At 45.2% G+C, this 13,918-nt stretch overlaps 1 protein-coding gene across 1 annotated transcript; it reads right to left on the reverse strand.

The window, feature by feature from the left end:
* Positions 1 to 4,186: 4,186 nt before the first annotated feature.
* On the reverse strand, positions 4,187 to 12,258 carry LOC130865258 (sialic acid-binding Ig-like lectin 5). Its single transcript, XM_057756203.1, has 9 exons — positions 12,086 to 12,258; positions 11,658 to 12,023; positions 11,227 to 11,505; positions 10,999 to 11,046; positions 8,167 to 8,415; positions 7,778 to 8,080; positions 7,424 to 7,511; positions 7,085 to 7,187; positions 4,187 to 5,020 (listed from the first exon to the last, which is right to left on the reverse strand). Exons 1-9 carry the CDS (start codon positions 12,120 to 12,122, stop codon positions 4,829 to 4,831), a joined length of 1,665 nt encoding a protein of 554 aa, XP_057612186.1. The 5' UTR covers positions 12,123 to 12,258; the 3' UTR covers positions 4,187 to 4,828.
* Between the last annotated feature and the right edge of the window lie 1,660 nt (positions 12,259 to 13,918).

Raw genomic sequence — 13,918 nt, forward strand, 5'->3', positions numbered from 1 at the left:
GCTCCTGACTTCCTCATACCACCAGGCCGAGAAGGGAAGGAAGATTGTGATGATGGTGATTCTGGGCCTCTTGATGGACTTGCTGTGCAAACTTCCAGACCTAGTGGATTCTGTTTACCTTAGAGTCAGTCCAAAAATTCCAACTGAACATTTGGCTGTTTTATACTTTGGGACACATAACTCAGATTGCCAGTGAGATGTTCAATCTGCTTTTGAAATGTTGAAAGAACCTAAGAACTGAGACCTCAGTTTTCCCATCTGAGTAAAAAAGACTGAAGACCCTGTTCAGAGATGGGGAAGATAGCCTAAAGTTTTGCTGAAGCTCAGGGACAGTTACTTAAGAGCAGCCATTGCAATTGGACTCTCATCCATCACAGAAACCTTTTCTTGTCTTTTGATTAGAACAGATTTAAGAAAATTATGATTTGACAAGTTGTGTGTTTATTGTTAATTTCCAGACTTAAGTCATGGTATTGACCTGTTAATGTTTGTAACTGCTTAAGTTCACTATAAGATGTTATTTATCAAAAATGATTAGAACTTGTCTAAGAGAAGTTGTACATTACCAATGAGTCCTTAGATTTGACATGTTTGATGAGACAAGTTTAGCTAAAAATGTTAAAAAAAAAAAAACACCCTAGACAATTCAAAAGGACATTCCCAGTCCTGGTGATGCTCCACTCCTTTAATTGGAAGATACTATAGCCTTAGAAGTATGTGTAGCACAAAGTATTCTCTGCTTACTTACCATTATCTAATTGCTGAATGAACTGACTTGGCAGAAACTTGGCTCAGGGACACAGAGTCCAGAGATACACTCTCCCTTAACCTTTTGCTTACAGAGGCCAGTAGTCAGTCAGAGACAAGTGAGATCCTTCCTCCCTACCCCAGGTGCCTAAGACAATGGGCATGCAGGACTAGAATGCATGTACTGAAGACAGATAAGTCTAAAAATTGGAAAAATGTATACCTAGGAAGACATGATCATCTGTCCTGTTGCAGAAGCAAGGCTTTATTAAAATTAATAAAAAGGGAGGAATATGTGGAGCCCAGAAAACATGAGCCTATTTCCACCTTGATCAAAGGTCAGAGAGTTGGAACTTCTGTTCCTTCAAGGGTATTAATCTGTTTCTATCTCAAACAAAGGTCCCATCTTGATTTACTTCGGCTCTCTCAAGGTTATTGTCAACAGGTGTGGCTAATACCTAGGTGTTGTATTCCATGTATTCCAGGTTTTGAGAAGTAGATTGTTTCTACCTCGAGCAAAAGTCTAAGGATCCAACTAAGTTCCTACTCCCTTAGGGAGATAACTATGGATTCCACCTAGGGAGTGGTTTGCCTCAGAATGTTTTGGTCTAGGGTGTGAGCATTACTTGTCTTGTTCTAGCAACAGAACATTTAACTAAGAATGTAGCCCACAATATTCAACTGGTCTGTTCATTTCCTTGTATCACATTATTGTAGTTTTTAATCTTACTCCTGCCTTTTGCTTTTGGGGTCAGGGTATTTTAACCAAATGGAAATTAAACATGGATGATTTTAGCATTCACTGGAACTCCCTCCTGGTACTATCCTGTGTTTCTGTTTTATTACTTTCTTCTTTCTTTCTTTCTTTCTTTCTTTCTTTCTTTCTTTCTTTCTTTCTTTCTTTCTTTCTTTCTTTCTTTCTTGATTTTCTGAGACAGGGTTTCTCTGTGTAACAGTCCTAGCTGTCAACTAGCTCTGTAGACTAGGCTGACCTTGAACTCACAGAGATCCACCTGTCTCTGCCTCCCAAGTGCTGGGATTAAACGCGTGCGCCACAACTGCCTGGCTTTGTTGTATTATTTTTACTCATGTCTTCATTCTCTTTACTTATTTTTCTAATCCCCATGACCCTACCCTGGTAAGTGGTATCTTTGTTGAATCTGGTCTCCGAAATGTATGTAAGAAACGAGGTGGTGTAGCCATTTTACATCTGACAAAATATACTTCAAACCAAAACTCATCAGAATAGATAGTAAAGACACTATATATTCATAAAAGGAAAACAAAGAAACAAACACCACCAAGAGGACACAGCAATTCTTACAATCTATGCCCCAAGCACAAGAGCACCCAAGTTTGTAAAGGAAACTAATACAGCTTGAATCACACATTGGCCCCCATACACTGATAGTGGGAGAGTTCAGTACTCCACTGTCATCAATGGACAGGTCAACCAGATAAATACTTAACAGGAATGCTGGAACTAACAGATGTTAAAAACCAAATGAATCTAACAGCTATTTACAGGATATCTTTCCCAAACACAAAAGAATATACATTCTCTGAAACTCAAGAAATTTCTACGAAATTTACCACATACTCAGATACAAAGCAAGTTTTAAAAGACACAAGAAAACTGAAATAACTCCATACATCCTACCAGATTATCACAGTTGGCTGGATGTCGACATCAGAAATAACAGAATGCTTATAAACTCGTGGAAATTGAACAATTCTCTACTGAATGAAAAATGGGTCATGGGTGAAATTAAGAAAAAAAATTAAAAACTTTCTAGAATTAAATGAAAATGAAGACACAACATACCCAAACTTAAGAGCCAGGGTGAAGGTGATTGTAAAAGGCAAGCTCATAGCGTTAAAGGCTTTCATGAAAACAACAACAATAACAAGCTGGAGAGTTATCATCCTTAGTGACTTAACAGCACACCTGAAAGCTCTAGACCAAAAAGAAGAAATCACCTAGAAGGAGTAGATGGCAAGATATAATAAACTCGGGACTGAAATCAATAAAATAGAAACAAGAGAACTATTGTTGGTTGTTGAGTCATAGGTGCCACAGTAGAGAGAGAAGCTCACCAATATGCTAAGCTTTCATTTTCCGAAGAAGCAGAGGATAGAGCCTTCTTGGAAAAGGCTGACACCCAACTAACTCACTTCAGTCACTTTATTCAAATATATACAAGGTTAATTGGAGCTGGGGAAAGTTCCAGCTACCAGAGTTATCTTGCTTTTGCTGCCCGTGAGAGCAGACAACTCATAAAAATATCAGTCTCTTTTGATGATGCCAAGCCATCATCAAAAGTAAGAATTCCAGGTCTACCAGAAGTGTCCTAGGACCAAGGTCCGTATAGCTGCAGGCTCCCACAGAGCACCAAGTGCAGACTCCGGAGAAACATTTCTTCCAGGTTTAGACAGTCTCAAAACAATTTCTCAGTCTCTACTGATTAACCCAAACACAGCAAAGGCTTTCCTGAAACGTTTTTCTCAAAGCAGACACAAAGGCTTTACTTACATATCACTAAAAAGAACAATCCAAGAAACAAAGAGTTGTTCTTTGAGAAAAGCATTAAGATCAACACACCCTTATCCAAATTAACTAAAAGGTGGAGAGATAATATCCAAATTAACAAAAGCAAAAGGAAAAATCAGACTCAGTAATAGACATGGAAAAATCAAGAGAATCATAGAGACAAACTTTATTAACCTTTATACCAACCAACAATACTCTTTACCAAAGTAAGTCAAGATCAGATAAGCAGCTTACATAGAACTGTAAGCCTGAGTGAAATAGAAGTCACTAAAATCTCCCAATCAAAAAAAAAAAAAAGCCTAGGTTCAGATGATTTTAACCCAGAATGCTACAAGATTTTCAAAGAAGAGTTAATATCAATACTCCTCAAATTATTTCACAAAATAGAAACAGACGGAACATCACCCAGTTTATTTTATTAAGCCATGGTTACCCTGATACCCACATCACATAAAGACCCAGCAATGATATCCTGCTGGACTCCTCGATCAGTGCCGTCATCAGAGAATCTCTTCCCTGCCGAAGACAGGAACAGATGTAGGAACCCACGGTCATACTGTATGCAGGGAGGGAGAGACCTTGGAACAAACAACTCTAAATGGAATGTCTCCATCAAATTTCTCCCCTCAGATCTCAAGGAAGAGGGGTGGAAAGAGTGTAGAACAAGGCCCTTTAAAGGAACTGAGCAAATCTCACAGAAGCTCACAGAGACTGAGCTCACCGCAAGCACAGGGCCTACGTGAGTCTACACCAGGTCCTCTGCATATATTCTAAAAATTTCAGTTTAGTATTTTTATAGAACTCCTGAGTGTGTGCATGATTCTTGTGTCTTCTCTTGGGTTCTTTTCCTTCTGTTGGTTTGGCTTGTCCAACTTTTGGTGACGGTTTTGTTTTAGCTTATTGCATTTTATTTTATGTTTTGTTGTTATCTATTGGAAGCCTGTTCTTTTCTAATGAAACAGAAAGGGAGTGGATTGGATCTGGATGGGAGAGGAGGTGGGAGGAACTGAGCAGAATAGAGGGAGCAGTAACCGTAATCAGGATATACCGTATAAGAAAGAATCTGTTTCCAATAAAAGCTCCCTCCCCCCAAAATGCCAAACCAACCAAACAAACAAACGAAAAACAGAATCACTTTAAGAATTAACATATATTCTTTAAAATATACAAGTAAAATTCAAGTATGTAATAAAGTCACAATTTTCTCCCACTGCCGAGGCAACATAAAGCAACACAATTAATAATAAACATTGCATTTTCTCCTTGTCACACCTTATGAATATGACCCCACTTTACAGAGAAGGAAGAGAGGCCACATGAGGAAAGGCAGCTTCTGTGGGAATAACACTAAATCTGGACTTGAACCCAGGAACCCTGTGACCTTCATTTCTTCTAATACTCCCTCCTGCCCCTTCATAACCCTTGGCTTAGAAAGCCACTGATAATCACAATCTGCCCCTAACTTATGCCGTCCTCAGCCATGCCTTCCCGGGACTCCAGGCAGTGCTGGGACACCTGGTGCAAAGAGTGTCAGCACTTGCGGATCTTGATCTCCGTGTAATCAGACTTGATGGTCTCCGTGTTCTGAGGCTGCCTGGGCTTCAGGTTTTGGAAGCAAAGGGAGGCATAGTGGAGTTCAGGCTCATCCGTGAGAGTGTGTAGGACTGTGGCAAAAGGTGGCTGATTTTTCTCGTTTTGTGACCCTGATGCATTCAGGTGACCCTGGAACCCGATTATACAAGGGCATCAGTCAAGACTTTGCAGATGGCATCAGAAATCACCAAAGGTACTTGGGGCTTAGCTGTGCATTTGTTCATTATCTACTTCCCATGCATTTCCCAAGTCTTCACTCCATGCTTTCACTCATTCACCTTAACTTGATGACGTGTGCACATGAATATGAGTATGTGTCTACACCTCTTCCCTACGTTCCCCCAGGATATACCTACGTGCACACAACAGCATCCACAGCACTGTGATCAAACCCAGGACCCTGCACATAGTAAGCAAGGACTCTAACAACATGCTGCACCCCACCCCCAGCTAATTTTAATTAGCTCTCTGAGTCCTCACAGCTCCTCATTTCCCATTTTATAGATATAAACATAGTCTGGCTCAGGCTAAGTAACTCACAAAAGACAGCATCAGATTGTCACAAACAAATGAAAGAAAAGCCAGATGTGTCTGTCAGCAATCCTGTCACTTGGGAGGCTGTAGAAGGAAGATTGTGTCTGGGACAAGTTCTGGCTCCACGGTGAGTTCCAGAACAGACTGGGCTACACAGAAACCCCAAATCATAAATAAGTAAAATTTCAAAAATAAAATGAAAACTTAATCTAATTGTAATGTGGTGGACAGAAGCGGGAAGTTACAGCAAGTTCTCAAAAAGCTAGGATTAGAACTATCCTGCTCTGGTGGGGCTCAGAGTATGTGGAGGGAGCAGGGAAGTCTGAGACTACAAGAGGCAGGTCTGCCTGCCAGAGCTGGAGATATTTTAGCTGACATGTGGGAGATGATTGGGGCTCCATTCACGGAGGGGCCAGGAAGCACCTGCCCTTCTTTAGGTCTCGGTGTTGACTATAGTGCTAGCCACATGGAGCACATGTAATGTGAGGGACCTCAGGGTAGATGTGTGGGAGAACAGAGTAGACACTGGATCTGAGAGACTGAGGACCCCAAATTAAGAATGTGAATGTATCATTAGTAATTTTTTTCATTTGGTTATTGACAACAAACTAGAATCACAGTCATTGGGATGTGATGTATGGAATGAAATTTGATGTGTTTCTGCTTTTTATGTGACTAATGAGTATTTTATGTTATGCATGTGATCAACAGTCTATTTCTTTATTTTTGTTTTTTATCATGAAGTTAAATCTCTAGGTAGCCCAGACTCTCCTGGAACTCTTCATGCAGCTCAAGCTGGCCTCAAGTTTTCAATTTTCTCCTTATGTTTCTCAAGAGTCAGGAATACAGGCAAGTGCCATCAAGCCCAACCTCCTGCTGTCTCTCTCTGACTCTGCCTATCTCTTTTCTTCTCCTACCCACTTCTCTCGGGGATAGAACCCAGCATCTCACACATGCTTGAAAACTACAACAGAGCTACATGCAAGTGCCTCATTGTTAAATTCTGGGCGGTCACTCCAACTCTGAGCTACACCCCCATCCCGGGTGGTCCTAACTCTTAGTCACAAACTGAGCCCTCACTAGTAGGCGCTATGCAGGTGCTCCAAGTCTGTGCCACAGCCCGTTTCTCACTGGTGGATACCAGGCAAGTTCTCCACTGTGGAACCCCATTCCTAGCTCTCTCTTCTCACGTTTGATTTTATTTGTATCTCATAATCCCTGGTAGGCCCTCAACTCTCTAGGGAGTTCATGCTAGCCTTGCACTCCCCATACCCCTACCTCAGCCTCCTGAATTCTGAGGTCTGCCCACCATGCCCACCTGGCATTCTAGTTCTGTATAATCACACACGTTTGAACTGTTAGGATCAAGCAGAACTCAGCCGCTGTGTTTGGAATTCCTTTCTGAAAGTCAAGTCTGGGCTGATGAAGACCGCACTGAGGCCCAGGGAAAGGCTGTGAAGACTTGACAGGAAGTAGCTATGTGGGGAGAGCTTTGCTAACAGCAATAGTAGGCAGTCCTGTGTAAATACCCGGAGCAGGAAGTAGAGGCGGGGACAAATGCCAGGTCCCCAGCCTGTGGATGCAGAAGGAAAGCTGGATGTTGGGGAGACACTGGGGGAGACACAAGCTCAGTTCGGACACTTGGGTAGGGTATCTCACCAAAATACCAGACGAAATCATGCTTGAGACAGGGCTCCCAGCAGGGGGATTGCCTTCAATGCTTGCTGCTTTCAGGGCTGATTTCTTTCTGAGAAGCTTCACTCTGGATAAAGAGATGAGTTTGTTTTCTGATGGATGGAGTTTCAGACCAGGGCAGACCAGGCACAGGGGCTACAAAGGGGGCTGCTCTGTGTTAGAGATCCTCGGTGCATGGGACTGCATGATGTGAACAGACCATGCACCTGGGCAAAGCAGCAGGTGCCTTCTGCTAACTCTGACCCTGGCTGGGTCTTTGAGGTTTTTTAAGCAGAGGCCTTACCAAATGGAGCCACCACTCACATGAAGAAGACGAGGCAGAGGCAGACAGCCATGAGACCAGCTCCTCCCACGGCCCCTTGGAGCACTCCTATACTGGGTTCTGGTTTGTCTGTTAACAAGAAAGGCCTGGGTGATGGAAAGTTTTCCTCTCCAGCCGTCATCTTAGCAGCCAACTTTCTGCAGCCCGTTATTTACAAGAATGTCCACTCACACTCTGATCTAGGTCCATTCTTCCTCATGGGTGTATGCGTGTACAGCTTCCTATCCCCAGACCTCCTACCAACCCAACAGAGAGGAAACTGTGAACACTAGCCCCGTTTAAGCCAAGTTAGCCCTAATTTGTTCACTCAGACGTCTTGTACAACCAGACAGTACCCTTTGGGACCTCTGGACTTGGCAGCAGCAACATAGTGGCGCTCTGAACCTCATTGTCGGTCCAAGCCTCACAACGGAGTCTGTGACCAGCGCTGAACTCCTTACTGAGGATCAGGGAGCTGTTGGCCCATGGTCCAGAGGAGCTGGAGGCGACCTGGAAGGAGTTGTTGCTGCCGTTCCCCTCCAGCAGCCCCTCCCCCAGCCACCAACGCAGGGAGGGAGCAGGCCAGGCTCTGGAGGAGCAGCTGCAGTGGAGACCCTCAGCTTCCCAGGAGCAGGAGGGTGCCAGCAGCTGTAGAAGGCCTGGGGAGTGGAACACAAAGAGAGGCATCACAGGGGCTTTCCAAGCTGTGATTGCAATGCCCCACACCCATCATCTTCCAACTCACTCCTTATGATGAGGCTCACAGAGGCCACCTGAGCACCTAGACTGTTCTGAGCTCGACAGATATATTTTCCATAGTCCTCCAACTCCACCCTCGGCAGCTGTAGTTCCTCATTGGAGAGCTGGACGTGCTTCTGGGTCTGTTGCTCCCACTTCAGCGTGGCAGGTGGGTTGCTGTCGGCAGCACAGACCAGGCTCAGGGACTCACCCTCTTGGATATGCAGAGATGAGCCACTGTTCAGGATTTCAGGTTCTGAGGAGGCAGAGAGAAGGCTTGAGCCCAGTCACAGGGGGCTTTTGCCTTTATTTCTCCTCCTTTTACCACACCTGTCTTCTCTTCTGCTGGCTGATGGCCGCACACTGGAAAGAGTAGGTAGACAGTATCTCTCAGAAGTGTGAGACCAGCAGAACTACTTTGGGTTCCACTCTTCTCTATGCCTTACTTGCCCTGGAGAGTTTGTCCTTCTGTCTCTCAAGGGCATCTCACTAAGGCCTGCCTAACTTAGCTGCGTCCTAGGAGCTCACAGTCCCAGTAACAGGTGCCTAAGGCAGGCATGGCACAGCACGTGGTGGCTTTTATCGTGGATCTGCCTCCAAAGCTCAGGGAGATTCTCAGGGCAAGAGGGTCTTCCAGGAGGAGGAAAGCTGAGGGAGAATGTGAAGGATGGTGGGGCTGTCCAGGGACAATGCCATAGTATTCTGCCCATGGTGAGACAAAATCGCCCTACGCTAACTGTAGGGCACTGAAAAGTCCCTTCACCTGCCAAACAAATGACTTTGGAAATTATCACAGACGACTTATTGTTATTATTTGGAAATTATTATTCTTATAATTTGGAAATTATCACAATGCAACCTACTGTTATTATTATTACAGAGGGTCTAATTTACCTCAAGCAGCTTCATACTTATAGAGATGAGGGTGACTTAGAGTTTTTGAGCCTCCTGCTTCCATCTCTCAAGTGCTGCCTCAGCGGGAGTGCAATTACCATGGGCAGCTTATGCAGTGCTGGGGATTCCACCCAAGGCTTCCTGCATGCTAGGATAGCACTCTACCAACGGAGGCACAGCCACAGCCCAGAAGCAATTCTTAAACACCACAAAAGAGACTCGGTTTCTTGAGAGGATAAAGAGAATGAAAACGACGGTGCCGTGACTTCATCTGTGGCATGAGGGAGGGTGGGGTGCTGGTTAGGAGAGAAAGACACCGTTCCTGGGATATGCATAAGACAAAGTCCATGCTGTGCAAATTGACAGCATGTGTGTGAAATTCAAATGACCTTTTGTACTGGAATTTTCTACCTCAGGAAGTCATTTTATAGACATGGTCACACAAATGAAGAGTTTTCATGTAAGTCACTTATTGAATAAAAGACAAGGAATGCCAGTTTTCTGTCAAGAGATAAGAGGATAAATATACTATCATATCATTAGAAAATCACAGAGTTACTAATATGTGTGAACAAGAAAGTCTCTAAGAAAACTATGTCTAAGAGGGAAAAATTAATTCAGTCACTTTCCATTGCTTGACACATGTATTGTGCCCGGGTAGGCTTGACCACGAAGGCACCGTAAAGATAAGTAAGAATTAAGTTTATATGAAGAAGCAAGAGGTGAGACTTTAGACAACCTCAAATATTAGGGCAGGCAAGCTTTATTTTAACGCCAGAGGGTGTCTGCACATGGGTTACACTGTGATCAGGGAACAGAACTCAGAAATACAGAGACCAGAGTTCAGGCTGGGGGTTTGATGGCCAAGGGCAGGAAATGGGAAGAGAATGAGTTCAGAGCAGAATGAGGAAGTTAGCAGTTTCCTGTAGACTAGCAGGGGCCAGGGTCTGTTGCCTCTTTTTGCAACTGAGTGTCTGGGGTGGGGATCAGCTGCTTTGCTTCCGCAATCCCTAGCCTTGACTTTTGCCAGGAGTTAGTTTCTTTAGGAACTTCATTAACAAAGGGTTTAGAATGCAGCTCAGTGCTTTAGTTCTATCCTATATAAATAAGTAAATGATAAATAAAGAAGAAATTGATAAAGTTGTAAAGTAGTGTGTGAAGAAGATATAGGTTTCTCTTCCTACCCCAGGGCCTCAGTGTGTGTGTGTGTGTGTGTGTGTGTGTGTGTGTGTGTATTTAAATGTACATGCAAGACTACCTCTGTATGGTCAACCAAAACAGGAGAATGTTAGACACTAAGAGCTATTACTACTAATTTTTTATATGGGCAGAATTATATTGCACTAAAATTCACATATATTGGAGCCCCACCACCAATATCATAGAAGTAACTGGGAGATGAGATCGTAGAATAGATGTGCCGATGGTGGAATTAATGGGGCTATAATAAGACAGCAGACTGCTTGTGTGGTCTGTTTCTGCTGTCTGAAGACAGGGGTAAAGAGAAGACCACCTATAGCACAGGCAGCATCCCATCACCAGGAACCAAGCAGACAGAGGAGCACCTTCAGAGGTAAGGAGCCTGTTTCTGCTATGGAAGTCACTCCCTCTGTCATGTTACAGAGGTGGAGGCAGAATAAGATACACCTCACACTAACTTTGACAAAATTACCTCAGAGAGAGGAAGGGAGCTGGGAAAGGGGAATGAGGGCAGGCTGGGGATGAAGACACAGTCTTGGCACTGGAGATTACCATCTGTGTCTTGAGAAACGCAGAAGCCATGGGCATCTCAGGGAGAGTGCAATGTGTGGGTGAGGTGAGAGGGGATACCGTATCACCCCCTTCTCCACCCTGAACCTCTTCCTGCCTGAGCTCCAAAACATCTGCTCATCTCTAGGGGCAGTAGTTCCCGCACCCACCCCAACGAGGAGAAATTTTGCCCTACCTGTGTTCTCTCCCCGGGACGCCCTGATGGTCAGCTTCTGTGGAGCATCTGGGCAGACAGATATGGTCGTTCTCTTTTCAGAGAGGAGGTGGCTGCTGGTATTTCACCCCCGTGCTCTTTCCTTCTCCCACACTCCTAGCTTTCAGGACCCATCACCCAGTTCTACCCACTCCATCCTGCACCCTAATATCCTATCCCCCAAACCCTGGTTTCTGGCTTGGCACTCACAGGTGACATTGAGTTGTTCAGTCCTCTCCACAGTGACACCAACACCAGGGAAGGTCACCTGACAGGTGATGTTAGTGCCGTGGTCCTGGGGCCGGGGTGTGAGCTTCAACTCTGAGGAGAGGGTGGTCCCAGGGCCCAGGGAGGTGAGGGCAGATGCCATCCAGGAGAAGATGGGGGGTGTTCCCCTCTCACAAGCCCAGGGCAGAGAACAGATCAGTTGGGTGGAAGTACCAGACACCAGGGTAGGCATAATTTGGAAGTTAGGGGTCGCAGTCAGAGCTGGACAGAGAGAGGTAGGGACACAAGACATGGTGGGGATCACTATGGTGACTCCACTTCAAGTCAGGCTTCCCTCCAGTCATCTTCGTTATCTGGTCTGAGGACACCCAGAGCTATGGGACAAGGACCCCACACATGCCCTCATCACATACCTCTCACATGCACAGAGAGCTTCGACTTTATAAAACTGTACTTCACGTTTCCATCCAGCCTGAAGAAGTACTGTCCTGTGTCACTTCTCTTCGCGTCTCTGATCTCCAGGGAGCAGTTATGGAGATCTCCGCCCCCCATGAGATGGAATCGACCTTGAGCTTCCTTCTGAACTGGTCGATTTGGGTCATTTGTAGCCACTGGAGGGTCGCTGTTTGTATTGACCCCATCCTGGAACCAGTAGCCAAAGACAGAACTACTGGAAGCAGGGAAACGGACTTGGCAGGACACATAGATGCACAGACCCTCCTGTACTGTTACCGGACTGGTCACCGTGAGCTCATACTCCGCCGTCTCAACCAGGGACCCTGCAAATAAATGAGAGTTATCTCGGTCCTGTTCCACCAGCCCTATAGCTATCCCTACTCACCTGCCCAGAGCAGACACAGCAACAGGAGCCACAGCATCACACAGTGGAAGATTCTGGGCTCTTCTAGGTGGCCGGAGAAAGGAGGCTTGGTCAGTTTGAGGCGGGTCCTTGAGGAGAGAATGACAGGCTTCGATGTCACAGGACTGAGACAACGTCCTCCTGCAAGTCCAGGAATGAGGAAAGAGAGCAACTGACCACAGAGAAGGAACTTTCCTCCCATAGGTTATCAGAGCCCTTGGAGAACAAGCACTTCCACTTTTCACAGGGGGTATCGCGGGAGTCATGGTCAGCGAGAAAGACACACCCTCTGCTCCTGAACCCACAGTCAGCGAGAAAGACACACCCTCTGCTCCTGAACCCACAGTCAGCGAGAAAGACACACCCTCTGCTCCTGAACCCTATCTGTGGCATTTGTTTCTCGTTAGTCTGATGATCAGGGACAAGGCTTAGCAGATAAAAGCACTTGCCACTAAGCCTGATGACCTAAGTGTGATCCCTAGGACCCACATTGTGGAAAGGATGAACTGGCTCTCATAAATTGTCCTTTGCCCCCACTTATGCATGGTGGCACACTCATACCATAGTGAGCACACACACACACACACACATTAAAAAATAAATGCAACCAAGTTTTTTTTTTTTTTTTTAATGTATGAAGAGGCAAGAGGGACACTCGTTGCCTAAGTAGCTTCCCTGTTGCTGTTAGAGAATATCCTGACAAAACAGCTTAAAGAAAGGTTTATTCTGGTTCAGAGTTTGAAATTACAGTCCATTGTGGTGAGGCCCATTGATGGCTACAGGGTATGCAACAAACAGAGCAAGAGTTGGTAGAATGTTCTCAGCTCACCGTATAGTCTAGGATCTCAGTCTATGGGACAGTGTTAAAGTAGCCATGATGATCATCCACTGGCATGCTTAGCAGCCCATCTCCCAGTTGAGTCTAGATTCATCAAGTTTCCAGCTGAGGCTAACCATAACAGACATAGATCCAGATAGGGCATGAGGATAACCATCACAGACATAGACAGATAGGGCATCCACATGAGGACATGGGGAACAGCTGAGGATAACCATCACAGACATAGAAAGATAGGGCATCCACATGAGGATATGGTGAACAGCTGAGGATAACCATCACAGAAATGGACACAGATAGGGCATCCACATGAGGACATGGGGAACAGCTGAGGATAACCATCACAGAAATGGACACAGATAGGGCATCCACATGAGGACATGGGGAACAGCTGAGGATAACCATCACAGAAATGGACACAGATAGGGCATCCACATGAGGACATGGGGAACAGCTGAGGATAACCATCACAGTCATAGACAGATAGGGCATCCACATGAGGACATGGGGAACAGCTGAGGATAACCATCACAGACATAGACAGATAGAGCATCCACATGAGGACATGGGGAACAGCTGAGGATAACCATCACAGACACAGACAGATAGGGCATCCACATGAAGATATGGGGAACAGCTGAGGATAACCATCACAGAAATGGACACAGATAGGGCATCCACATGAGGACATGGGGAACAGCTGAGGATAACCATCACAGAAATGGACACAGATAGGGCATCCACATGAGGACATGGGGAACAGCTGAGGATAACCATCACAGACATAGACAGATAGGGCATCCACATGAGGACATGGGGAGAAGACTTCATCTACAGGTCAAAGAGAGGCCTCAGGAGAAATCTTTGTTGTAAAAATGTTGATCTAGGCTGGACGGTGATGGCACACACCTTTAATCCCAGTGTTGGGAGGCAGAAGCAGGCAAATTCTGTGAGTTCAAGGCCAGCCTGGTGTTCAA

This window comes from Chionomys nivalis, chromosome 23 (assembly GCF_950005125.1).
Source record: "Chionomys nivalis chromosome 23, mChiNiv1.1, whole genome shotgun sequence".
Lineage (NCBI taxonomy): Eukaryota > Metazoa > Chordata > Mammalia > Rodentia > Cricetidae > Chionomys > Chionomys nivalis.